Here is a 27,850-nt window from a genome sequence, read left to right on the forward strand (position 1 = left end):
GAGTTTTTCTATAACTTATTATATGAAATACTTGTAACAAAAATCTCTATGAAATATTCGTAAAAAAAATGTGAGGAGCAAGTTAACTTGTGACCTCCAAATAGATCACTTTAAATTACTCTAATACCAACTTAGCTATGATACATTTAACATAAATCTTTGTAATATTTAATATATAACCAAAATCAAGTGGGAGGCAATGGCCCACTGTAGACACCTAAAAATGTCTCCCCGAAACCAAACCCGATGATGCACAACCTTTTGCCGCTATTATTGGTCGGGTTGAGTATTTAATCCCGGGAGTGCTTAAAAATCATATTCAATCAAAATCAGCTCACAAAGTAGTCAACGGATCAGTCCAAATGTTTAGTCAAAGCATAGTCTAATTTATATTTTGGTCCGAACCTTTTTAATCCATTTAATATTATTTATTAATTTAGCCCAATTAATGAATAATAAACATAACTAGCCCAAAATTATGAAACGACACTTGAAAATGCTGAGCGTAAGTAGGTTAAAAATGAATTTGGACGCATTTCGGGAAAAGCAGTGCATCGTGACACGGCGCCACGTGCCGCGCCACGGCAGCTTCTGCCGTGTCACGGTACCCATGCCGCGACACGGGAGCATTCCGTGTACACCTGCACGCGCTTTATCTATTTGATGTTGTTTTAGGGTAAATAATTTCCCACATCACGGTACATTATACCGTGTCACAGCACGTTTTGCAGTGTCGCGGCAAACCTCTGACGTGTCACGGCACCCAAAATTAGGGTTTTATCTTTTTAGGGTTTCGTTTGTTCCCTCTAATCATTTTCTTTATAAATACCCCCCTCATTTCTACAGTTCGGGGTATCAATTAATTCTCTCTTCCCTCTTTTATGCTCTAGCCTAAACACTAGCCTACCCTATTCTCTCATCTTTCCTTCCTTAAGCACTCCAAGGAGTCCTTACAATACCCGAAGTTCTATACTTAAACCATGGCGTGAAAGGTATAATTAACTGAGGGTTTGGACCAAATCAACTCTACTTTTTATTTAATTTAATTGTTTCAATTTGATTTACATATTCATTGAAGTTACTAACAATTTATTCATTATGTAGCAATTCAAGGAAACGCGGAAAGTGAGTAATTAATCACTTAATTACTATTATTTTTATTCTTGTTGCTAGTATCATGATTAGGTTTATTATGATTTGATTTGACTAACAATTTATTGTTGAATTACTTCTAATATTAATGTTGATTTTTATTATATTTGTTGATCACTATATTGCATGTTTCAAGGGAATATGTAATCGAAAATCACGCCTAATAAGATAATTTGGACAACCGGTTTAGGTTCCTTTTTAAATCTTGTTGTTTAATCAAGTGATCACGATACTTTAGAATTATGTGTTGCATTAATATTCAACCAATTTAGCCTAATGTTAGTTTGGAGCAAATTGAATCTTTGTTTGCATGCCTTTGAGATCGCAGGAATCACTTTTCACTATAAGAATCGAGTAGAGGCCAATACGGGCAAATGTGACTCCAAGACTCACTTCGTACCATCAACCCCGATCCTCCTTTCGTGGTTCCGAACCATATGAAGTTAGTAATCTCATGGATAATGAATGGAGTGTAACCTTCACAGGTCAATCGTTGTTACCTCTCGTTGTCCCTTTATCATGGTTGTCTTTTATGATCCGTGAACGGTTTACAAGTTCCTTAAAAACTTGTTGGCGGCTCCCTACTTTGCTTTGTCCCTAATCGTTGTCCCTAATCGTAATGTCAATTCCCACTTCCTATGAGTGCTAAGCATATTCATACATGCTTAACGTAGGCGCACTTCAAACGACGCCTACACCCACGCTAGCCTCCCCTTGGTTTATAACTTCATGATACTAGATGTGTATTATTAAATTAAGCATATGTACATTTAAGAGGCTAAAAATGTTCCCTTTTATACCTAAGAAACAGTTGATATGTCGGAGTAATAATTTAAAAATGATATCATAGTTGTAATATTTAAAGATAATTTTTTAAACAAAATCTTTTGCAAATTAACTAAATAACAACAGGATTAATAAATAAAAACACATACAATAAATATAATAATTTGAATATTTTATGCCAATTAACATAAGTGGACATTTAGTAATATATAATTGAATATTTACAATGATGAAAATGAACATTTTATAAGTGATTCAAAGATTTTTTTTAAAAAAAAAAAAAAAAAAAAAAAAAAAAAAAAAAAAGATGATGTTGTTAGGAAGGAGTGGGGTACATGTAGCTCTACCTACATCGGGGAAAAGGCAAAAAATTGTATTCTAGTAATTGATTTTTGCCTAGCTTGAAAAAGGTCGATCCAACTTTGCGGGTTTTAGGCAAGTATTCTTTACTCAAACCTTAGATGGGTCCGACCTAACTTGACCAAGCGGAATGGATTTTTTTACCCTTTGATCACCTCTAGTTTAACCATGAGAAACAATTATTACTTTTTTTTTAAAAAAAAAAATTAATTCATAAGTAAAAAGTTATACGACATCTACAAAGAGATTTATATCTAATAAATACGTGACAATTGAAAACAAATAAAAACATCCTTTCAGCAAAGCTACGATCGTTCGTGTTGTAAATCGTACATTCTTTATATCCTCTTTCACATCACTGTAATTTACGGTCTTCTTCGACGAGGGGGTCTATCGATCTATTGTAGTTGTCAAGAAAATTTTTGCTTGATTTGTCTTGTTGTAATTGAAAGATTAATCTCTTTTTCATTCTCGCACATTTCTTTATCCATGAAACAAGTCCATAGTAATCCATCAAACAAAAAAAAAAATCCTCCCTCAAAGGAGAAAAGAAAAACCTTTTCTTTTGAAAGAAAAAAAATCCCCCTAAAGAAGAAGAAAAACCATTTTCTTTCGAAGGAGAAATGTTACTCCTAAAAAAGGAAGAATTATTATAAACCTAAAACAAACAAAGAAGAGAAACACATAAAACAAAGATGGACCTTTCTACCGATAAAACTGATGAAAGCCCCTCCAAAATCAATTACTACTTAAACCTAACTCTCTTTCTTTTCTTTTGGTTTGAGGAGGGTAAGAAAAATTGTTTTCATAAGTTGACATCTTTCTATTATCACGCTTGTTATTGAGATATATTTTGAAAATCTTAGGAAATATTTTGTTAGTATATTTTGGTAGCTAATAATATCTTTTGTTATCTTTTCCTAGTTTCCTAATCCTATCACAATAGGGTTTGCTTGTATTATATATTCTTGGGAGAACATCAATGAGAATTAAGCCCTTATGTTTATTAAATTTAGCATGGAATAAGAGCCAAGGTTATTTTTTTCATAAAAATCAGTCATGGCTGGCGGTGAAACACCACCACCACCGCCACCACCAAAAATTGAAACCAATTCGCCCTTTTATCTAGGGGCACACGATAGACCGGGTGATTTCATCATGCCGATTTGATTAAAGATAGATAACTCTGATGCTTGGGCACATGCCATAAGTTTGGGTTCCTTGATGGAACCATCACAAATTTTGTGCCGCCCGCAACCAAGGACGATTGGGTTGTGGTACACCGTATGCTTGTCTCATGGCTCATGAACACGATCGATCCCAAGGTAAAATCTATGCTTTCCAATTATGACAATGCTAAACGTTTGTGGGATGATTTACATGAAGGATCTTGTATAGTGAATAGCCCTCGTATTCAACAATTAAAGGCTCAAATTAATCGTTGTGAACAATATAAAAATATGTTTGTTGCTATTTATTTTGGCAAATTAAAGGTCTCGTGGGATGAACTTGCTAATCTTGAACCTTTGATTAATTGCAAATGTGGAAAGTGCACTTGTAACATAGGTAGGCAACATGAGGATGATAGGCTCCAACAATTTTTACTAGGTCTTTGTTCTGAGTATTATGCTCAAACAAGGTCTAATATTTTGGCTCAAGATCCTCTACCTACTTTGAATAAAGCCTATCAACAAGTCTCAAAAGAGGATCTTGTGTGAGGGTTTGATCAGGTTTGAGAGGAACCTCCACCTGCCGTGAGGTTTGCTGTCCGTACAGGTGCAGCAGGCTGGGGTCGTGAAGGGTTGAATACGATGTGTGCTAAATGCAAGAAGGTTGGGCACGAGACATCTAGTTGTTGGTCAGACAAGGAGTGTAACCATTGCAAGAAACGGGGTCATATTGAGAGCAAGTGCTTTGAGCTTCATGGCTACCCACCTAGCATGGGTGATGGCAGCTGGGGGGGAGGTCCATGGGTGGCGTGGTCAAGGACCGACACGTGCTAATGTTGTCTCGGGTTCGAGTGTTCCTTCTTAAGGTCAAGTGTTTTCAAGAGAACAAAGGAAGGCAGTTACGGGTTTGTTGGGTAATGCCAATGTCTTTGAAAATCTCTTGAATGGTAAGTTTGATGTTTCATCTTAGATTATTTACACAGGGGCAACATACCATGTTACAGGAGAAAAAGCTTGGTTATTTGATACACAAAATTTTGAATGTCCCGTTGGTTTACCTAACGGAGACACTGTAATGACTTCTTTAATTGGTTTTGTTCGTTTATCAGACAAGGTTACTCTATCTGGATTTCTATATGTTACGCATTTGAGTTGTATTTTGCTATAAGTATCACAACTCTTTGATGATCTTAATTGTACTGTCCAATTTAACCCTTATTATGTGTGCTATACAGGACCAAACAAAGAAGCTGATTGAAATGGGAGCTAGGAGAGACATACTATATTATTTTAGCGATTCGGATATGGTGAACCATGTTGGTGTTGTTGAAGCAACCTCAAGCTTGGAGTTGTGGCATCGTCGAATGGGTCATCCTTCCGAGAAAGTAGTTAAGTTGCTTCCTCATGTTTAGTAGTAATAAAGACAGTCTTGATAAGGGGTGTGAAATATGTGTGCGTGCTAAGAATCCTAGAGACAAATTTCCTTTAAGTGATAGTAGAGCTTCTAGGATTTTTGAGAAAATACATTGTGATTTGTGGGGTCCATATCGACATGTTTTTTCATGTGAAGCTCGTTATTTTTTTACAATTGTGGATGATTATTCTAGAGCAATTTGGATTTATTTGTTGGTTGATAAAACTGAAGTTTTTCAAATGTTTTTCTCTTATGTTGCAATAGTTGATAGGAAATTTTCCCGAACCATTAAATGGTACGGAATTTAATTGCTTGCTTGATTATTTTAGAGCTACTGGTATTATTTTTCAAACCTCTTGTTTGGGAACTCCACAGAAAAATGGGAGGGTTGAGAGAAAACACAAACATATTCTTGAGGTTGGGAGAATGTTGAGGTTTCAAGCTAACTTGCCTATCTACTTTTGGGGGGAGTGTGTCCTTAATGCATCTCACCTAATTAATCAAACACCCACTCTGTTGTTACAAAACAAAAAAAAACCATTCGAAATCTTGTCCAACAAAACCCTTCTTTTGATGCAATTTGTACTTTTGGATGTCTTTGTTTTGCTCACAACCAGAAAACAAACGAAGATAAATTTGCTAGCCAGAGTAGAAAATGTGTTTTTTTTGGGATATCCCTTTGGGAAGAAGGGGCGGCAATTGTATGATCTTGATTTAAAAGTTTTTTTTGTCTCTCGTGATGTCAAGTTTGTAGAGGGTATATTTCCTTATGGTAGTCTGGAAGATGTGAACATAGTGTCCATGGATTTTGGTCAAAATAATGATGTTCATGATGATTTTTTGGGGTATGAAGTGTTTGATGAGAATGAGTCGGTTATTGGAGATGACAATGTGGTTTTAGTTAATGAAGAACAGGCTGCCCCGAGAAATGAGCAGCTAACCCATCACACGGAGCAACCCGCGGGCGCGGGAGAATCTGTGGCCTTGCAGATTACTCGCCCAGCTACTGCTTCACCCTCTGGATATCCCGCGGGTGCAGGCTCTGCATCGCAGCAGCAGGGCTGCGTTCCATCATCTCCCGAGCAGCCTAGCAGCACATCAAGGTGATGTGACCAGCATAGTAGCATCATAGACTGTCCTATTACAGCAGCTCCGCATCGGCCACCCACCGAGCAACATCCGAGTGTTAAACCCTTAGGAAAAAGGTTTCGTGAAAAATTTCCGTTGGTCAAGCTTTGCGATTATGTGACTCACTCCGTTTTTGCTAATAGTCCGTCTCCTATCACTCCTTCAGGTACGCCTTACCCTTTAGCACATTATATAAATTGTGACAAGATTTTTGAAAATTATGACAAGTTTTTGGCAGCAGTTGTTTAGGATAAGGATCCAAAATCTTTCAGAGAAGCCATGAAATTTGTGATAGGAATGGTGTCCTTCGAACAAGTGTATTATTCCGATAGAGGGTTCGGAAATATTAGAAAGCTAATTATTCAGTGAGATCAAGTGATCGGAATGCCTAGGTGGAGGCCGATTCCGATTAGAAATATTAATGAGTAATTAATATTACAACTTAATCTTGACTGAACCCTTCGGGTCACACCCAAGCAACTATCGATCTGACACGATGAATTAATCCGAAAGGAATTAATAAGTCACTTGAGTATTGTGAACAAAGATGTCAGATTCCGAGCTTAGAGCGTCAGAACCGAATCTTAAAAGTCGAGCCAAAATTTAGGAATTGGCGAGACGGGAAAATGTTTCAAGTAACAAGTAAAAACCCTAGCCACACGAAGGCTAGGGAAGCGCGTCACGTGGCAGCGCACATGGCAGCACGCCATGTGGCAGCACACGTGGCATCGCACATGGCAACCACTAAGTGGCGGCGTGCTACGTGGCAGCGCGCTAAGGTGGTGGCGTGTCACGTGGCAGCGCGCCACGTTGGCAATGCCATGTGGCAACGAGCATGGACCTGGGTGACGGGTCATGGACGCGGGCCAAAAAGTGGCGGCCCAACCGAACCCAACTTGGGGCTCAAGGTTGGGTGACACATGGTTAGCTCACAATGCATGTGAGTTGCCTTGGGGAGCAAGTGAGGAAGTGGTCCTTACTTAACCATGTGGCACTTGTTACTTTGTTATTCCTTGGTTTATTAACTAAGGATTGAATTCAACATTATTTCTATGTGGGATCTTTTTGTGAAAAAGCCCCATATTGAAAGATGAGTGGAATTCACAAGGAAGCACTCCTTATAAATAGCCAAGGCATACCTTGGGATTGTTCACTTGAGTAAGGTGTTAGAAAAGGCATCTCCATTGAGAAAACCTTTAAACACATATAATTACTCGAGTATTTTGGTCGGGCTTAGCTATCCTCTAAGCAATAGACCTAGTCGGGGTCGAGTTGCGGGTGGATACCGTTGGAGGTTTTCGCCCGTGCGAGACTTAAAGCTTTCTCAAGTAAGAGCTTGTGATACGAGTGAAGCACGCGTCAAAGGTAATTAATCTTTTCTTAATTCTTGTTAATTAAGTTAATTATGTCTTTTGATTATATTAATTGTGAGTGTGATCTTGGCTCGGGTTTTGTTCCGCGATGAGTCGGACTCATCAAAACCCAACAATCTGAGGGTTGGCGACGGTCTATGAAAGAAGAAATATCAGCCTTAGAAGACAATGGGACATGGACCTTAGAGCATCTTCCTCCCGGTAAGAAGCTCTAGGGAGTCAATAGGTGTATAAGACGAAATTTTTGTCTAATGGTGATGTTGAGCGTCTCAAGTCTCAGCTAGTTGTTTTTGGCAATCATCAGCAGGAAGGGATAGATTACAGTGAAACATTCACTCCGGTTGCAAAAATGACTATAGTTCGAGCATTTCTTGCAATCGCAGCCTCCAAGAATTAGGAACTTTATCAGATGGATGTTCACAATGCTTTTTCATATGGCGACCTTAATGAGGAGGTGTACATGAGATTACCTCCTGATTTTGAGAGCTCGGATCCTTCGTTGGTGTGTCGTTAAGGAAATCTTTGTATGGCTTGAAACAGGCTCCAAGATGTTGGTTTACAAAGCTCACTACGGCTTTGAAAGGGTATAGTTCTATCCAATCTTACTCTGATTATTCTCTTTTCACATACTTTAATGGGGATATTCAGATTAATGTATTGGTGTATGTTGATGATCTTATTATTTCTGGGAATAATGTTGCTGCGTTGGTGGTTTTCAAAGCTTATCTTTGTGATTGTTTTGAAATGAACGACCTTGGTCCTTTGAAGTATTTTTTGGGTATCGAGGTTGCTCGTAGTCCTTCCGGTTTGTTTTTGTGCCAAAGAAAGTACACCTTAGATATTATTTCGGAAGCTAGTTTGTTGGGGGCTAAGCCGTGCGGTTTTCTGATTGAGCAAAACCATAAGCTTAGTCTTGCTGATGGTGAGTTGATGGCAAATCTCGAGTCCTATCGATGGCTAGTAGGGCGGTTGATTTATCTTTTGATCACATGATCGGATCTATCTTACTATGTGCATATTCTTTCTCAATTTATGCAACAACCCCGAAGTGAGCATTAGGAAGCGACTCTGCGAGTCGTTTGATATTTGAAGGGTACCCCAGGTTAGGGGATTTTGTTGAGTGCAAACAGTAATCTAACTCTGCAAGGTTATTATGATTCAGATTGGGCGGCATGTCCTATAACTAGGAGATCGTTGACAAGGTGGCTCGTATTTTTAGGTCACCCTCCCATTTCTTGGAAGACAAAGAAGTAGCCTACAATATCTTTGTCTTCGTCTGAGGCGGAGTACAGATCTATGTCTTCCGTTACTTATGAGTTAAAATGGTTGAAGGCCCGTTCGTTGAGTTTAGGGGTGAACCACCCTAAGGCAATTTCGTTGTTTTGCGATAGTCAATTGGCTCTTCATATTGCTAAAAATCCAATTTTTCATGAACATACAAAGCACATTGAGATTGACTGTCATTTTGTTTGTGAAGCTATTACAGATGGCTTAATTGCTCCGTCTTATGTTTCCACTTCTTCGCAATTGGTAGATATTTTCATAAAGGCACTTGGGAAGACTCAGTTTAATAATCTCCTTTCCAAGTTGGGCATTTTTTACGCTCATGCTCCAACTTGAAGGGGGTATTGGGATATATTTCGGAAATCTTAGGAAATATTTTGTTACTTTCTTTTGGTAGCTAATAATATCTTTTGTTATCTTTTCCTAGTTTCCTAATCCTATCACAATAGGGTTTGCTTGTATTGTACTTCCTCCGTTTTTTATAGTTGCAATTCTTGCAACAGTTTGACATTTACACTATTTATGTGTGTCACTTTGACTAATTTTGACAATTTATACATAAATAAAAATATAGTCATATGGGATCTTGTTAGATTCGTCTCGATTTGTACAACTTTAATATCTAAAATTTATAAGTTTTACATATTGGTAATCAAAGATATTAACAATTCAAAATATGCATTGGCAAGCGTGAAAAGAGAAGTGTTGCAACTATAAAAATACATAGAAAATATATTTTTGGGAGAACATCAATGAAAATTAAGCCCTTATGTTTATTAAATTTAGCACTTGTCAATGCACTATTTAAATGGAGGAATTATTATGAAGAGGCAATAAATATTCTATAAGAGAAAATCAATATTCATGTAATGACAGTTGTTACCCAACAATCTAGTTAAACACTTAATAACGATAATAATTAAATTAAATTTGTTTCAAATACATACTCCCTCCGCGTTTTAATAAGTTTTACACTTATCAAACGTGGTCGTGTTTAAATAAGTGTTACACTTCTTTTTTTTTTGGCAAAAAACTACATTTTAATATTATAATATTTTTCTCCTCCTATAATTCTCACTTTTTTTTTAATTATTTCTCTCCCTCACATTCATTACTTTTCAATATATTATTAACTCCACTATCTTTCTTTTATAATTTTTTAATACTCAAATTATCCTACTTATCTCTTATTTTATTTAAGTCAATCAAATTGACTAAAATTGTATGTCGGTCAAAGGGCCTGTTCTCATACGATTATTTTCAGTTCAGTTCAGCTCTAATAAATTCAGTTCAGTTTAGTTTATAGTTCAGCTCCTAATTTTCTTCTCGTATAAAATATTCTGTTCAGTTCAGTTCATCTCAATTCAGTCAATGAGAACAGACCCAAAGTGTAACAATTACTCCCTCCGTTTTTAAATACTTGCTCCATTTCTCTATGCACGGAGTTTTAGGAGAAATTGGAGAAAGTAATAAAATATGGAGGTAGTGGGGTAGGTGGAAGAATAAAAAATTGTAAAAAGCAAAAGTAGTGGAGAGAATTGGAGGGGAGAGAAGATGAAATTAATAAAATATGATTTATGTTGGGTTTACTAGGTGAGAGAAATAAATCAAATATTGTAAAAGTTTTCCAAATAAGAAATGAAACAACTATTTAAAAACGGCCGAAAAAGAAAAATGAAGCAAGTATTTTAAAACGGAAGGAGTATTAAAATACGGAGAAGGTAGTAAAAAAAAAATACTCATACGCTTTAAGGGTGGTTTAAAATGTTGACATTGGAAAGTAGCAAAAGGAAAGAGGGTTTGCGGACGTGAAAGAGTAGTTAAAAATGACATAATTTTTGAAAAATAAGCTTTGGGAAACGACAATTTTAACTCCGCGCCCCTTCTACTGCCCCCCCCTACTCACTTCTTTTACTATTCTACAAAGTTCAGTCCTTATCTCACTTACTCTCTCTCATCTTCCCTCTTCCTTTTTCTCTGCATTTCTAAGAATTCCTGCATTTTCATTCAGGTAACTAATTTAATTTTATTTTAGCATTACATTTTTTCTTCTTCTTTATTATTTTTCCTATTGATTTTCCTTGTTTTTCCTGCTTTTGAGCTTAAAAACAGAGACAAAAAAAAAAAAAAAAAACAGGATTTTTAGCTTTTTAAGTGAAGTAGATTAAATGGGTGTTCAAGATTTTTCTGCTTTTTTAATGGGTTTTGTTTATTTAATGATTTTTTGTTTTTGCTTTCTAAAAAAAAATGTATTTTTGGATTAGTTTAGGGTTTGTATAAAGTGTAATGATGATACCCTTTCAACCGTTAAAGGTTAATTTTTTTCTTCATGTAACTGTTTAAGTAAAAAGTTAATAATTAGGGTCATAATGTGGGTTATTATGTTGGGTGGTTACTACCTTAGATGGTTATAGCATTAAGTACATGTGTCTCAGATCGAATCCCGTTTACATCATTGTCGTTAATCTCAACTTACTTGATTTTTGAAGTGATTATGTGTTGCAAGTTTATCTCTAAAATCTGCTAAAAAAAAGGAACTAAACTACAATAAAAATCTGAACAAAGTTGAACTTCCTTTTTGTTCATAAATGATTTGTTTTTTTCCAGAAATTCAACCAAAATAGAATTTCATATAATATTTAAATATAGGTAGAGCTGTAGGCCATGAATGAAAATAAAAAATCTGATGTTACAGTATGGTTACATTGACATGTGCCATTGTGCCTTAATTCTCGGCCATAATTCTACCAAGTATTGAGCTTTATTCCAAATTTACCCTTTTGGTGGGTCCTTTGTTGGCCAATTCATCAAGGGTATTTTTGGAAAAAATACCTGAGCAGTTACTGTCACTCTTGCACATTACTATACCTACTCCCTCGTGCTTACAATAATGGTTGCTTTTATAGAACCGTTGGAAAACATTCAATATTTTTGAAAAAAAAAATTACTAAGTTCACATTATAATGAATTTATGATAATATTATCAGTTACTCAATTGGTATGTTTCTTGGTGAGTCCATATTAAATTTCATCATTCATTTGCATATGCATTGGATCCTTTTTTTTTTTTTTTTGTTGGGTTATTATTGGTTGATATTGTCTGTGTTTTGTGATTTCTGTGCTTCTGTTTGTGGCAGAATTCGTGGGTCCAAAACAGTATTAATTGTGTGAAGATCTAACACTACTACTACCTCCATTTGCCAATTTACACCTTGTGTTGTGTTAAAGGGGGAAGTTGAGCTTCATTATGCAGACTGCCAAGGCAAGGTATGGTATCATAATCCTTTGAGTGTTTTCTTGTGCTAAACTTATCGTGTTCCTGTTTCGGGTTTTCGAGTTTAAGTTCGTTGTATGTATTACTGAATGTGAAGGTAGTTTAGAGGTTAGAAATGTATATAATGTGAAGGTATGGTATCTTAATTCCTTGAGTGTTTTCTTGTGCTCATAACTTATCGTTTTGGAGTTTTGGGTTTTCGAGTTTTAGTTCGTTGTATGTATGGCTGCTGAATATGAATTTGGTTTAGTGGTTAGAAATATATAAAATGGTTTACTGATTGCGCATTGAAACAAGTTTGTAAAGTGTTTTGATCTTTGGTCGCGAGTTTCAATTTTTTGAGTGCAAGTTTGTTGTGTGTATGACTGAATGTGAAAGTGGTTTTAGAAGTTTGAAATGTATATAATGGTTTACTGACTGCGCATCGAAACAAGTTGTTTGTAAATTGTTTTGATCTTTGGTCGCGAGTGAATATCTTTGGTTGTATTCCAATTTTGCTCTTGTTGAAATTTGAATAGCTATCTTGTTCTCATGTTTGAAACATCTTGCTGATACGTTGTTTTCTTTGTTATGCTATATGATAACTTTTGCCAATTGCTTATTTCTGCTTTATGGTTGTATCTGCTTTTGGTTTTGATTAGAGTAAGACAGGGATGGAAACATTTAGTTTAAGGTTACTAATAACCATGAAGGTTGATTGGTAGTGGAACAATACTCGGGCTTAACTATCCTGTGGCAACCCGAAAAGAAGGGATTCTTTAGAGCCTGTATAATTGTTTTCATACAGTTTCACTAGGGCTGGATGTTTAATTTCACAAAGTTTAACAAATCAATTAGCTTATTGATATCTTTGAATCAGAGTGAGATGGCTATAAGTCTAGTCCAGGGGACAAATCAATAGAAAATGGTCTGAGACGCTGGTTTAATGTGCTATGTTTATCCTTCAGATTAGTATTATTTATTACTAACTCCACTATTTTTGAGATTAAGTTGATAAAACACTTTGCACCTTAGTGTCATTTTCACCCTTGATCTAGCGTCCAAATAATTTTACTTCCACTCTCTAGTAGTCTAATCCCTATTTGTGTATTTTTGGTATTCATTTTAGAGTTGTTTTGCTAATTTTCTGTGTTTGTCGTTGTCAAAATTTCAGTTTTTCTGTTCCTAATAGAAACTCATAGCCAAGATTGGGATATTTTTTTTCTCCTATTTGTTTTATATTTGTGGCTACTAATGTTGAGTCAATCTTGCACTTTTACATCTTTATTATCGGATCACAATGGTTTTTTTAATGCGTCTATTCTGTACTGTACATGTTTACTTACTATCAATCTTTCTTCTCCTCTCTCCTTCGAAACAGAGGAAGCCCCAAGGAGTCTCCTCAAAAAGTCTCTGCACGACCAGCCAGACAGCTAAAAATAAATCCTGTAGAACCGACCTCCTCATCTCCGTCAAGTAATGCAACTGCAAAGACTCCTAATAGGAGCCCAAAAGTAATTGAGCGTAGATCACCAAGGAGCCCAATTTCTGAGGTACTCTAACTAATTATTCCTCCACTTTAGGTAAAGAAATAACAGTTCTTTTTAATTATTCATTTATCTATCTTCATGCATATACAAAATATTACATGAAAATTATTTTAGAAGTTTTTTTTCATTTTTGTAATGGCTCTCCATGCTGCTTCTTTATAATGGTGCAACTTTTTATTTCCTGGTTTTTTTCTGTTCAAAAACTACCTTCCCCCCCCCCCCCCCCCCCCAACTAACATGGATACACAAGTTGAGTTTCAACAATTTTTGAATTATTTCTAAACATTTTTATGTTGCATTCGACGTGTAGAAGAAACGCCCAAGCAAATTGTCAGAATTAGAGTCCCAGATTTCCAAACTCCATGATGATCTGAAAAAGGTAAAAGACCAACTGATTGCTTCTGAATCGGTGAAAAAGGAGGCTCAGGAAGATGCAGAGGAATCAAAAAGGCAGCTAGCTGATGTCTCTTCGAAACTGGAAGAAAATCAGAAGCAACTTTGTCAACTTCTTGCTTCTAAGGAAGAAAATATTGTAGATCTGCAGAACATTTCTGAGGATAAGGAGCATGAATGGAAATCTCAGATTGAGTCTGTTCGTCAGCAGCACTCTGCGGATTCAGCTGCATTAGCCTCAGCCTTGAAGGAGATTGAGAGGCTCAAGCTGCATCTCGAGAAGGTCACTGAATCTGGTGATGTACAGGTTGAACAAAGTGAAACAGCTGCTGAGCTCCAAAGCTTGAAAGATAACTTGACTGAAACTGTCTCGGTCCTTGAAATCATGAAACAAGAGCTGAAAGACTCTCGAGTATCTGAAGCTCAAGCACAGGATCTAGTCAGGGAAACCTTACTGCAACTAGAAGCAGCCAAGGAGACTGTCAATGCCCTCAGATCAGATTTCAACAGATCCACGGAGGCTTACAATGCAGTTGTTTCTGAATTAGAACAGTCAAAGGCTCGCGTATTCTTTCTTGAAGGTGTTGTCAAAGGTCTTAATGCAGATCTCGTGAATCTCAGCAGTGTAAATTCTCTTGAATCCGTTGGTGATCAGATATTACCAGAGGATGTCAATCAGCTTCAAATAGAACTGCAAGCTGCAAAGTCCGATGTGAGGCAGCTTAAATCTGCATTAGAAGCTGCTGAGATAAGATACAATGATGAGCGTTCTCACAGCAGCACGCAGATTGGAAATGCTTCTGATCTCTTAGAGCAGATGAAGATGCAATCTAGGCTAAGAGAGGCTGAGCTGGAAGTGGAGCTGAAAAATGCTAGTGCAAGTATCGAAGAGCTGAAGGCAAACCTAATGGACAAGGAAACTGAATTGCAAGGCATATCAGATGAGAATGATAGCTTGAATCTAAAACTTGTGAAATCTTTGGCATGCCAAAGAGAACAGGAAGTGGAGAATGAGCTGAAAAGACTGAGGGAAGACGTAGCCGATTTAAGGTCAAATTTGATGGATAAGGAGACAGAACTACAGAGCATTTCAGAGGAGAACGAAATACTGAAGTTAGAGATCAATAAACATGAAATGGACAAGAGTGTTGAAAATGACCAAGTTGCGGCTGAGGTGGATGCCTCCCGAGCTGCTGAACAAGATGCTGTGACAAAGCTTGGGTACATGATGGAAGAAGTAGATAAGAGTAACAGGAAAGCAGCAAGGGTTGTTGAGCAACTAGAGGCAGCTCAGGCCGCAAGTTCAGAGATGGAGGCAGAGCTAAGAAGACTTAAAGTGCAGTCTGATCAGTGGAGAAAGGCAGCAGAAGCTGCTGCTTCTATGCTGTCTCCTGGGAGTAATGGGAAATATGTGGAGAGAACCGGATCATTGCCTTTAGATAACAAGTATAGTCCTATCGGGGGAAGACATAGCTCACCATACATGGATGACTATGATGACGATTCCTTCAAGAAGAAAAATGGCAACGTCCTGAAAAAGATCGGAGTTTTGTGGAAGAAGCCACAGAAATGACATGCTGATACAGGCAAGTTTCTTTTTCTTTGATTTTTCGACTTAATATGGTTTGTTTCTTTCGCTTGATATCCATAGAGTTGATTATGTTTCGATGTTCTGCAGCAGTTATGAAGGCGCTTCTTGTTGGAGCAGCCTGATGAGTCTGCAATCTTGTACTTGGTGATCGAAGAGATTTTTGCAGCATTCTGTTATCAGTATATTATGGCCATTTGGTGCCTGATGAAAAAACTAGTAATGCCATCCAAGAATCCTTTTGTCGATGTATATGTATTAGGACTAGTTGGAAGAAGCAGGTTTTTCTTTTTTCGTTTATTATGCAATCAATCAACTGTATTTTTGGTAAACCGAATTTGTATATCTGGTTTACCAATGATCGACTCCGCTAGCTATTATGACTAATGTGCATGTTAGACCAGTTTTTGGAGAATTGGAGATTCAATTGCATATGCAGTTCCTGGAAAGAAAATTTACAACGCCTTTATTTTAAGCTTGCTTTTATAATTTTAATCTAAAAAAAAATTAAATTTACATTTGATATTTGAAGAGACTAATTTAATTAAAAATCTTCTAGTTTGGTTACAAATTCTTTCCAATAATAATATTTCTTTAATTATATTTTCTAGATCTTAACCTAATGAAATTCATAAAATATAGCTCTCAAACTATTTCTCTCTAAAATAATTTGAATAAGCTTAGTTTATTGTTTTTTTTAGTTTGCAAAAAAGTAAACTTTGTATTCGGATTTGTTTGGTAAATATAATATTCAAGTTTATTTAGACTTTTTATATCTATATTATACTCCCTCCGTCCCTTTTGATAGTCACTTATGCCATTTTTGGTGATTGAAAATGTTAGTCACATTTGCTTTTTTCAAGTACCATTAATATTATTTTTTTTTTACCAAAATTCTCTTCCATTTGCAAAAATATTTGTGCAAATTTAACTTTTCTAGGTAAATTTTACTTTCCCATGTATTTTAATTACTTTATCTCTCTACTTTTTTGCATACCCAATGTGAATTTACTTTTTCAATGTACTTTTGCTACTTCTTATTTATGTTTATTAATTTCCGTGATTTTCTATCAAAAATGACTATCAAAAGGGGACGAAGGGAGTAAGAAAAATCAGCCTACTCCACAAGTAAGTTGTGGCCAACAACGATTGCTATTAAATGGGTTGTGGAGTATACTTTTTCATGTCTACATACCTTCAGCTTTTGACATTCTTCCTACATCTCTTGGATTCTCTTGTAACCTCCCATTAAAGTGGATGTTTATGGTGATTTAATCACCCTTTGATATCTAGATTCATCCTCTTAGAACTCCATCTTTGCTTATAATTTTGGCTTGGTTATTCTTCTTCTTGCATGTACATCATACACAAAATTAGCTAAACACATTTGTTCTTTGGGCATAAGTTTACTTTGACTCCACCTCTTACTCTAAAATGCTTTAGAGTGAAGTGGTGTGTAACCTTAGGGAACGTACCGGCGATACAATGTGCACCCCAATTGCGTCGGAATTCGTTTTCAAAGTCAATGACGAAGTCACGCACACTATCTTCCTTTTGATCAAACAATTACATTACTCATTCTAGTATTTATAGCCTTTAAAACACTTATTTTTACAACAATCACTTCAAGTCTATAAGGAGATATGCAGTGCAAAAACAATACTTGTGTTTTTCCAATCTGCATTATCTCTTGGTAGTGAATTAAAATTTTCATCTCATAAAGTCAGAAATTAGCGTACTGCTTGACAATATATTTTCTGAAATTGTGTTGCCTGGAGTAACAAGAAGTTAAGATTCTCTTGCCGATTAATATTAGATTTCACCACCAACAGTACTAATGACCCAGTAACAGAATAGATTATGTAGTAAACAAATCATTTGAGCTATAATGAACTAAGGTTTATACATTAATGACACAATGTGAAGAAAAATATAAAATTGGTCAAGAACTTAAAGACTACATAAGATGGTTTTTAAAATCAGTCACTATACTTGCATACTTTTCTTGGACTCTAGGAAGATAAATCAATCTACGAAATATGCCAGACCTGAAAAAGCCAACCCCAAGAGTATGACAAGTTATGGCAACATTGTACTTGAAATTACTTCCCTCAATCAAGGTGCAGTAGTACAACATTTCAGATTTACAAAACTGCGAGTTTCCCTAAACTTTCCACATCGCGATGCCAACCCCATGTTTCCGTTACTTCCAGAGGACATATTGTCAAATGGCAAGTATGTATTCTTCAGCAACCTCAGTTAAAAATATTTTGCAGGAGTCTCTAATAGGGGGTCTTGTTTACTATATCTCAAGCTTTTAATCCACAAGCAGAAAACAATCCCACTTCAATTTTCAGAAGCCAAACTTTCAGCAGGGTTATTTAGCACTGATGGCACAACCATCTTCAATGCTTCACAAACTTTGATTATATCAGATTCACCATGACCAGCAAAAACAAATAGTTTTATACCAACAGGTATAGGACATTTATCAAGTGTCGACCGCTTGGAAGTTACAACGAATATGTTGTGCTTCTCCAAAAGCTGCATGAAGTATAATTAGCTCAGAATTCTCAAATCTATGCATAAAATAAAATGTTCGGTGGCATGTATACCTCATCAACGATATCTTCAAGCAACTGGATGTCCTTTTCTGAAGAGCCTGTGGATTTTGATAGTTGTAGAAAAACAATGGGAGAAATAGGGTCACTTGCAACTACTAATCCTTCAGAATTCGACAAACCTGAAACAAAAAGAACTATCATATTAGCACAGCCAAGTAGCCCATGAAGCCTAGATGGCTAGAAGAATTACAAAGATGGAAGACCGAGAAGATAGGGGTTTGGCTATCCTAGTACATTTTCAACATCATATCCAAATCCAAACACAACTTCAAATTCTGCCTTATGATTCCAAATTCATATCTAGACTTCCCAAACTGCAGAATATAGGCTAATTTAGAACAGATTTTGCAACTAAGTCAACCCCATTAGTAAGAAGCTTTAGTTATAAAATCATCCAAAGCACAGAATCGTGTCATAAAGACATCAAAATATCAATGAACAACAAAATTGAAACACTAAAATCTAACCAAAAGGACCAAGTAAAATATTTTCTAATAATAATTTCAATACTAGAAAGATATTAGATTATATATTGATCAGTTCATCTAATAATCTCCTATTATCTTGTTCTTGGCCTAAATAGTCCAAAATACTTCATATCATGCAGTGCCTTTACTTCATTAAAAAAAAAAAAGTTATTGCCTTGTTTAGACACTAATCCAAATAGAAATGCTAAAATTCCAAACCTGAAGACGCTTCAAGAATTGAGTCAAATTGCTGCACCCTAATCCAACATAAATACATATATAGTGCAGGTTGGTGCTATCCAAACGGAGTAAACATGGCACAAACAAAATAACCCACGGAACTAAGAAGGTTGTCAACGCGTTTCTACGAGACTAGGGTATACTTCCTCTCTTTTTTTTTTTTACTCACAACCTTTGTTAAAATATAAAAAAATTAGTTTTAATATGTTCAATTGCTTATATCTTTAATACAGTACATATGTAAAAATTAAAAAAAAAAAAAAAAAATAGCTTTTAAAACAAATCTAACAAGATTCCACATGAGTATATTTTTCATTAAGTATAAATCACAAAATGCAATTATAGTTGAGTATGCGAATAATAAACACTATTGCAATGTTGTGAGTAAATAAAAACGGAGGAAGTACTACTTAGTATGCATTAATGCATACTACTACCCAAAAAAAAATGTCAATAGATATGTATCATGAATCCTAAGATATAGTATGGTGAACAGTGATAGATACTGACCAAATCACAATGTCAACAATATCTACAGGACCAATTCACATTGGTAAAAGCAGAGCTCATGCACTAACTTTTGCAAGTTTGCAACAGAAAATTCAGAAACATACCAGTCCTTAATTTTGCAACATTTTCCTTCAACTTGCTGATCAGATTAGGATTTTCTTCGAGGACATCGATAGCAGAGATTGCTGTACTAGCTAGGTATGGAGGCAAAGAAGCAGAAAAAACATAACCAGAGCTGCTTAGGCGCTGCAAGTAAACACCAAATCCAACAAATCGCTTGTCAGCAACCAAATCGCATGTTAGCCTTTTCTAATGTACTTTGGAAAAGAGACAAGGACAATGGATCAGCAACAACAAGATGTAGGATAAATTAGGTGGGGGCATATAAGTAACAAGATTGTATCTGATTTGTTTTTCTTACTAAGTATTTACCTAAAGATATGTGAGTCTCAGAATAAATTCATTATGAGGATATGGATATGGAATACAAATTTTGTAAACAACACAAGCTCAGGTTTGATTCAGAATTTTAATACTGTAACTTTTTAGCTAAATATTATTGTTCTTTACAAAATTTGTATTCCATATCCTCCTTGTTGAGGTATATAAAAAAAATTATTGAGTGTTGTCAAGCCATATAAATCACACTTGACAAATGCACAAGTATGCAATAAAGTACAGCTGCACGATACACAGATATGCCATCCACACAATAGATTATAATGTATCTATAACACCTGGTGATCAATGACACTTGCATTTCCAGTACAGAATCCTCCTTCTGCAGCTAATGCATGACCCACTGCAGCTGTTATGATATCGACTTTCTCAACCTGCAAACCATGACACAATGGGTATTACTCCCTCCGTCCCCGAAAGAACGACCCATTTGGCCTAATTTTAGTCCCAAAAAGAATGACCCATTTGCATTAAAACACCCACCAATTTGCAACAATATTTGTGCAAAATTAGCTTCCCCATATAAAAATTTGATTTTCCATGTAATTTTATTACTTTCTCTCTATTTTTTTACAAACCCCATGTAAATTTATCTTTTCAATATACTTTTACTTCTTTTTATTTAACTTTCTTAATACCCGCGTAATCAACCCAAATGGGTCGTTCTTTCGGGGACGGAGGGAGTATATATGGAGATATGAGAAACAATAATAACTTCAGTAACGTTGAACATACAGGAACATTGAAGTGCTCTGTGAGGCCTTTTCCAGAACTTCCTAGCACACCAAAAGGGTTGCTCTCATCCATCATAAGGCGGAAACAGTATTCCTCCTTCAATTTAACAATCTCATCTAGAGGAGCAACTTGACCAGAGTTCTGTAAGGTAAAAAAAAGGTAATATCAACTTTTTGCTTCATACTATGCTTTGTTAAATCAAAGATTTTCAAAAAAAGAAAAAAGAGAGATACCACAATAATAAATTACATCAGTAAGATCAGTTTCCTACTATCCGTAATGGTACCTTTGTGGAGAACCTTTTAGAGTTAAAGAGCAAGCTAAATATTTATGATGTATATACCATCTCCACTGAAAAGATTTAAAACTCAAAAAAAAAAAAAAAAAAAAAATTAAAAAAAAAAAAAAAGAATCAAATCTAAATAATATTGAGGAAAAGAACATAATGTTCCTGCTGGTATTTTGTTTGTAACAAAGAATCACCTGATTGACTGTGCCTATTCCCCCCTGCCCCTTCAGTCTTGGTGGTTCTAGTCTCAGAACACAAAAGTTTCTAGCATGTGATCGCTTAAATCTGGCAGACAAGATTGAATTCAAAACATTCAAATCCTAGATCTTAGAATACAGAAAGCATCAAGCTTTGCAAGTCAATAACGCCATACTCAAGGTCAAGCATCTATGTCTTTAGGTGTTTTACACTCCTGTCCTAAATTAGTTTTCTTACTTACCTTTATAATACGTCATAAATTCATTCGCCCAATTCTAAAAATGAAAATGGCCCTCTAGTTCATTTAATCCTTCCGTTCTTTTTGTTCTACCAACTGTACACTTCTGTCCGTTTTTATATGTTCTACACGTTATTCTATTTTAAGCATATCCCTTTACCATTTTACCCCACAATAATTACAGCTTCTAAGAGGTTGGCAAGACATTAGTGGCACAATTCCAGGGATTCACATTTTGCAGCTGAAAGACCAATAAAAATACGTACCTGATAAACTGCTTCGATTACAATGTATCGTCGAGTTTTCTTGCGCTTGTTTTCAGTAGTTATTGTCTCTAATGTTCTTTTCAGGGATTCCATATTGTTGCGCTTGAAATGCGCAATTTTGCTTCTTGACAAATGGAGTCCGTTTTGAATACCCCAATGAACACCTTCATCCCTGGAAGAGCAACCATCAGATAGAATGAAAACAGAAAGGCATATCCACCAGACATAGGGAGGGGGAACACACATAACGATAATTCATTTAATCGACGCCAGGACAAGGAAAAAAAAAAAAAGATCATTCTAAGAATATTTCAAAATGTTAGAGCCAACAATATGAATAATTAGGCAGCATAGTCAGATTGCGAGTGAAACCTACAATCTTCATAAAAAACCGGTCATTGTCAAAATTATATTTGCAGTGGCTATTTCATTACTTTTTCAGAAGGGAGAGCTATTATTTAACTAAAAACAGGGTGGACTGTGTTCACATAACTAATTTTTAAAAAGACTACAAGCCTTGGGTATGCATTTAGTTATTCTAGAGTAACAGTAAAACAGGGCAGGATTCTTATACTTACACAACAATGACATCGCCTTTTTTACAGAAAGCTGGGATTGTGCTAAACATGGTGGAAAGTCCATATGAGTAAAGTATTGAATCTGGCGTCCCCAAAAACTTTGCAATTCTGGATTCACAGTCCAGGTGCACATCTACAATAACAGAGAGGATTAGAAATGATTACATACAAAGAATCCAGATATGAATTTCCAACTCATACTTAGCACGGGTCAATTCAACCAAGAGCAATAACTATTTCTCACCAATAGTTCCATAGAAACCACGAGGACCACAAGAACCAACACCATATTTCTCTACCGCGGATGTACAAGAATCCTGTCAAACAAAACAAGTCAGATTCGCCAATACAACAAGCAAGTAGAATATAAATAATATGCATAAGATTTTCTCACAGGTAATTTTTCATGTCCAATCAATCCCAGATAATTAGCTGATGCAAAATTTACAACTTCCTTGCCATTTATTATTGTGTGTGGCCCGGCAGCACTGGATCAAAATGATCATTTATCAATTAAACACTTAGGCCTCAAACATGATAAAGCTCTCAAACATCTTCATAGTGTTTGATTCAAAAGACAAACTAAACTTAAACCAACAGATCCACAAAGAACACCGAAGTAAACCACTTGCTATGGTATACATTGAAGATTCTAAAACTTTATTTTCCATCTCAAACTTTTGCAACAGACATCATCTAATGGCTTGCCAACCAGACAATGGATACTATTATAGCAGAACCAAATCTCGAAAAAATCATCAACTTTACCTCTGTAGTTTAGGAGGTTCACGGCGCATTGCTTTTGTCATAGCTGGAATAAGGGGCTCAGGAGTCCAGTCAACACACAATCCATCTATTTCCTCCCAACATACAAGAATCTTCATGGACTCTGAAGGTACAATGCAACATGCTCAGCACACTTAGGTTGAATAATAGCTCATATTAAGCAAGAACACACAATTATCCAAGTATCTAACAACCGCAGGTAGTAGTAGATGAGCATCAAGCTATTAAATATGAGAACAATTTTCCCTCACAAAAAACGCTTAATAGTGTGAAATGTCTAGTACATGCCATCAAAAGAACCTTTAATCCCAAAACAACACTCAAGATACAAAACAATATAATGATATAGTTGTGGTCTTTGTTGGATCCAAAACATATCCTTTAATGAAATCTCTCACAAAAGTTCTCTAGCATTCATGAATAGAATTGTGAAGATAACATAATAAAAGGGGCAGATAATGAAACCTTGCAACGTATGGTAATTATTAATAACCTACCTCCTCTGTCAATGGTTTCTTTGGAGGTGCATAACTCTTTTGAGACAGAAGATAGAGGATGACTACAAAGAGAAGACCTTCAACAAACAGATGACCTTCAAACAAAGCAAAGAAAAAATGTTTTAGAAATTTACAGGTGAAGTTTGCATATATTAATTTCAATACCTAGTTTCAATAAAGTAACGGTACGGATATGAGAGGATACCCCCAATTTGTACTCCAAAGACAACAGCCCAAGCAAAGGGAGCTTCAAATGCCAGTGTCACCCAATCCACTGAAGTTTGCAGCATGCTTATAATAGTTGTATCCATCTCCTGTAAATAAAACCAATTGACAACCATACACCGCTTAACTGTTTATTCCAAACAAATGCTTAAAATCATGATGCATTCAATTTAACCAATTCACCTCCAGTTCTAATGCACAATAGCTTAAATTCTCAGTTTCCCTTTCCCTTGTTTGGAAATTCTCGGACGTCTCTACTTTTGATTGACTCTTCTCTTTCTATTCTCTCTTAAAGTATACATTCAAGTCCCATACCCAAATGCTGGATACCACTCAACAACAAATTTGACAAGCTTTGACCTAAAAGTTGCAATGAAATTCAATATTTACGAAAATAACTCCCTTTCAACTAGCCTATAACCAACACAAATATAAAAAAATTGCAATTCCAATCAACTAGGCATATAGTCGAGATACTTTCAAGTAATTATATCCCGAGACGCCCCGTGATCCCTAATAACACTCTTTTGGATGGTTTGAAACCATCAAACCAAGCAATAAACCAAATTGACAACAAAATCAACCATCCATTATCTCATTATACAAATTGCAAATGGAAATTTCAACTTATACCACCCAAAAAAACCCAAATTGTTTTTGCCACCCAAAAAAAACCCAAATTGCCTTTTACCACCCAAACTTCCTAATGTTTTGTTTTAACACCACATAAAAAAAGGGAAACAAAAATATTTTATTTCAACACCAAAATCTACTTTAATGGGTTGTGCGATCTTGATTTTAGACACATTACATAATGAAAATTTGAACTTTAGTTGATCTTGATTTCATTATTAAGAGATAGGTAAATAAAAATTGAATTCATCAAAACACAGGATTGGTAATGAAATTAAACCCCTTGTTATAACAAATCATACCCACAAACCAAAAACAATTTACATACTTTGTATGCAAGCACAAATCAGCTAGTTAGATTTGGTCAACGTCGATATATCAAATCAAAGCTATTAGAAAGTTAGAAATTACAGCAGTTCAATTACACAATGTCAGTATTTATCCTAGTTCTAATTGGAAAATCAATTAATTTACCTGATTGTAAGATTGATAATGAAATTGCGGGCAAGGAGAATGGAAACTAATAGTCCAAACCAACGAACCCAATTGTGAAATTGATATGCGATGATTGGCAAATTAGGAATATGTGAAAATGGGCAATAAGGGTTTTAGTATTTGGGAAAAAAATGGAGAGCAGTGACGAAATTTTGCACGTCTTATACTTTTTCATTCAATATCGTTACATCAGGTTCCTGGGGTTATGTTAAAAACGATAATGCAACGGCTCTCAGGATATCATTCAATATCTTTAGCTCTTCCAGGGGTTACGTTACGTTACGACGGTAAAACAAATACCGTTGCATTAGCCTTGACTTGTTGGAAATGTATTAGTGTCCTTTAAGGGTAACTTTTAATTTGTAAAGAGTTTGATTTTATTTTAATGTATAATATTTAATGAATACAAGCAGGGGTGTTCATAAATCGGTTCAGACCGAAAAAATGGACTGGACCACCTCGGACTGACCCCGGACCGAACCGAATTAATCGATCCGGTCTTCGGGTCTAGAAATTTATTTTTCCGGTCTTCGGTCCGGTCCAAAACCCTATAAAAATCAGTCTTGGACCGGACCGATTTTTTTTATTAAAAATATGCATGAAACCTTAAACAATGGTTAAAAATATACTTAATAAGCTTAGAAAACTTTAAATTTATGAGCTTTTTTGTACTAAATAAACAAAAAAAAGATGTTAAAGTGTAGATTTTCCTTAACTTTTTCGAGTTTTCCATAAAATTAATAAAAAAATTAGAATTCTTTTTTAAAAAAATTCTTAAATCGGTTCAAAGCGGTCCGGTCCGGTCCGGGTTTTGGACCGATTCCTTCGGCCCGGTACGGGTTTGGTCCTAGCTTAATCGGTCCGGTTTTTGGTTCTTAGAAATCTAAGTTTCGGTCCGATCTGATCTTTGACCGATGAACAACCTTAAATACAGGTTAATATTTAAGGGTAAAATTTCGTTAGAAAAATGGCAACTTTTGTAAGTTTTTTTAGAAAATAACGCCACAAAAAAAATCCAAAATTTGATTATAACAGCAAAAAAAACTTTTATTATAACACCACATAAAGACCCAAAAATTTAATTTCATCACCACATAAAAACCGGCAAAACCAGCCTCACCACCCAATATTGCCTTTCCCCTCCTCGAAAACCACCTCACGTCGCCGAACTCCTACCAGCAACATCATGCCACCACCACCTACCTCAACAACATCACCGCCATCGTCACCGAACTCCTCTCCCCTACCCAGTGCCGTCGTCGAAACCCCAACTCACATTAACCCAAAAACCACCCTACTCCTCTCACCCTCACTTGAACCCAAACCCATACCCAAAAATCGATTTGCATCGTTCAAGTGTTCGTTTTAGGGTTCAACCCAAATTCCTTCATTTAGGTTGGGTATGGTGTTTTAGGGTTAGGGTGTTGTGCCGTTCAAGTGGTTGTCTGGGCTGGTTTCGTCGGTCAAGGGTGGTTGGTTGGGGGAGCCATCAGCAGCGATGGGGGCGCCGGTGGTGAGTGTAGTGGCTGGGTTAGGATTTTAAGGTTTTACATTTTTTAATTTTTGTTTTTTTTTAATCTAATAGATAATTGACATGTGTATAGTGTGGGGCCCACTAATGATTTTTTATTTGGACGGCGTTAGTAAGTGGTGGTGAAATCCAAATTTCTATTTTTTTGCGGTGTTATAATAAAGGAAAATTGTTCCGTGTACCCTTAAGGTTTTAAAAAATGCACCGTGTACCCCTGAGGTTTGTAAGAATTTGCACCAAATACCCTAGACTCATATAACAAATGATAATTTTGTTAAATTGAGACCCCATATAGGGGTTATAAGCATCAAATTCTATTAAATTGTAACAGTGTAATGCTAGTATAATGCTAAAGAATTTAATTATCAAGCAAACTTAATTGATAAATCAAATTCTAACACCTTAAAGTTTAGGATTTAGAATGATCGATGGAGTTCATATTTTGATGTAATTTATGCTTTTAGGCGGTTTTACTCCATAAATATAAAGTACTAAAAATGAGTCAGTGTTTGGGCTTAATTTTAGTTTGATAAGTCAATGATATGTGCATTTGTAAGACGATCAGGGTATGTGATGCATTTTTTACAAACCTCAAGGGTACATGGTGCATTTGAAAGTTTTCAAGGGTACACGGTGCATTTTTCAAAACACTAGGGGTACATGGAACAATTTCCCTATAATAAAAGTTTTACATTTTGTGGTGTTATAATCAAATTTGTGACAATTTTATGGTGTTATTTTCTAAAAATCCACTTTTATCAAAACCCCTTTTAAGAAATGTGTGAACGCTGTAACTGTAGCTAATAAACAGTACCCGCACTTTACTATTGAAAATGAATAGTGTGCTGCCCTTTTTGCCCTTGCGTCTTTAATTGTGTGTTGGACTGTGTTGTGGGCTTTTCATTGTGCCTTATCTTTTTTGGGCTGTTATTGTGGCCTACTGTTTATGGCCTGTTTGTTTTAAAGTAAAGTTACCTGAATTGATTAATTGGATTCGTTATCTGTAATAAAACTGGGTTAACTTTAATTATGTAATGGATTGATTTAATTCCTGTTTTAGGTTCCTTTTCTTCTTTCATATTTTATTTTTTAAAAAAAATGTATGTGGTTGTCTTTCCCTACGGCTGCTTGTTCATATTGATTGTGGATTTTAAAGAGGCAAAAAAATTTGTGGCATTAGTGCGGTTAGTTATGAATTCGAGTTAGTATGTTGTTTGATTAGAAAGTAATTGTATTTAAGAGTTATATTATTATTATGTTGTAATTATGAAGTACTTTTTTTTGGGGGGGGGGTGGTCTAATCTAATCTAATTCTAATATCTAATGTAAAATATAAATATAATATATCTTGTGAAATTGTGTTTTTCTAATCTTATTAGTTTAGTTGGAAATTAAATCGATAGTTGACTATGTTTAGGGATCATGTTATTGTGTTAATCAGTAATATGCGGGTGTTTGTTTGATAGCTGGGTCCCAGTTGCAGTGTATTGTTCTTTCATACTTTATAAATTGTACAACACCCTTTCTTACAGTAGTATTTGTACTGCATTTACAATATAATAAAATGTTCTTTTACTTGGGGGTTAAGGCGGGTTAGAATTTTATGGGTTCTTCCACTGTGTATATGTA

The 27,850-nt window shown here is 35.6% G+C and overlaps 2 protein-coding genes across 7 annotated transcripts; one reads left to right on the plus strand and one right to left on the minus strand.

The window, feature by feature from the left end:
- The first annotated feature begins 10,561 nt into the window (after window positions 1-10,561).
- On the plus strand, window positions 10,562-15,891 carry LOC145589481 (interactor of constitutive active ROPs 3-like). 3 transcript variants are annotated; one of them, XM_081646066.1, is made up of 5 exons: window positions 10,562-10,677; window positions 11,804-11,933; window positions 13,301-13,472; window positions 13,780-15,448; window positions 15,541-15,891. In XM_081646066.1, the coding sequence occupies exons 2-4, from the start codon at window positions 11,914-11,916 to the stop codon at window positions 15,433-15,435; spliced, it is 1,848 nt and encodes a 615-aa protein (XP_081502192.1). In that variant the 5' UTR covers window positions 10,562-10,677; window positions 11,804-11,913; the 3' UTR covers window positions 15,436-15,448; window positions 15,541-15,891. The 3 variants fall into 3 exon arrangements, with proteins under 3 accessions (XP_081502192.1, XP_081502193.1, XP_081502194.1); XM_081646067.1 differs by having other exon boundaries at window positions 15,544-15,891; XM_081646068.1 differs by lacking the exon at window positions 10,562-10,677 and adding an exon at window positions 11,582-11,676.
- Window positions 15,892-17,288: 1,397 nt separating this feature from the next.
- LOC145587574 (long chain base biosynthesis protein 1-like) lies at window positions 17,289-24,868 on the minus strand. 4 transcript variants are annotated; one of them, XM_081644302.1, is made up of 14 exons: window positions 24,670-24,866; window positions 23,746-23,922; window positions 23,503-23,651; window positions 23,338-23,432; window positions 22,823-22,943; window positions 22,449-22,542; window positions 22,299-22,371; window positions 22,055-22,187; window positions 21,477-21,648; window positions 20,486-20,626; window positions 20,029-20,124; window positions 19,396-19,537; window positions 18,066-18,193; window positions 17,291-17,994 (listed from the first exon to the last, which is right to left on the minus strand). In XM_081644302.1, exons 5-14 carry the CDS (start codon window positions 22,936-22,938, stop codon window positions 17,797-17,799), a joined length of 1,293 nt encoding a protein of 430 aa, XP_081500428.1. In that variant the 5' UTR covers window positions 22,939-22,943; window positions 23,338-23,432; window positions 23,503-23,651; window positions 23,746-23,922; window positions 24,670-24,866; the 3' UTR covers window positions 17,291-17,796. The 4 variants fall into 4 exon arrangements, with proteins under 4 accessions (XP_081500431.1, XP_081500428.1, XP_081500427.1 ...); XM_081644305.1 differs by lacking the exon at window positions 23,746-23,922 and having other exon boundaries at window positions 17,289-17,994; window positions 22,823-22,914; window positions 23,543-23,651; window positions 24,670-24,868; XM_081644301.1 differs by lacking the exon at window positions 23,746-23,922.
- Window positions 24,869-27,850: the final 2,982 nt, after the last annotated feature.

This window comes from Chenopodium album, chromosome 17 (genome assembly GCF_948465745.1).
Source record: "Chenopodium album chromosome 17, dcCheAlbu1.1, whole genome shotgun sequence".
In the NCBI taxonomy this organism is placed as follows: domain Eukaryota; kingdom Viridiplantae; phylum Streptophyta; class Magnoliopsida; order Caryophyllales; family Amaranthaceae; genus Chenopodium; species Chenopodium album.

Excerpts from the sequence above, each read along its gene's own strand:
- LOC145589481 (XM_081646066.1), top strand. The coding sequence starts at position 11,914 with ATGCAGACTGCCAAGGCAAG. Across the intron at positions 11,934-13,300 it reads ATGCAGACTGCCAAGGCAAG|AGGAAGCCCCAAGGAGTCTC; the intron begins GTATGGTATCAT and ends CCTTCGAAACAG. Across the intron at positions 13,473-13,779 it reads CAAGGAGCCCAATTTCTGAG|AAGAAACGCCCAAGCAAATT; the intron begins GTACTCTAACTA and ends TTCGACGTGTAG.
- LOC145587574 (XM_081644305.1), bottom strand. The coding sequence starts at position 23,648 with ATGGATACAACTATTATAAGCATGCTGCAAACTTCAGTGGATTGGGTG. Across the intron at positions 20,627-21,476 it reads TAATCGAAGCAGTTTATCAG|AACTCTGGTCAAGTTGCTCC; the intron begins GTACGTATTTTT and ends TTTACCTTACAG. Across the intron at positions 19,538-20,028 it reads CAAGTGTCATTGATCACCAG|CGCCTAAGCAGCTCTGGTTA; the intron begins GTGTTATAGATA and ends GTTTACTTGCAG.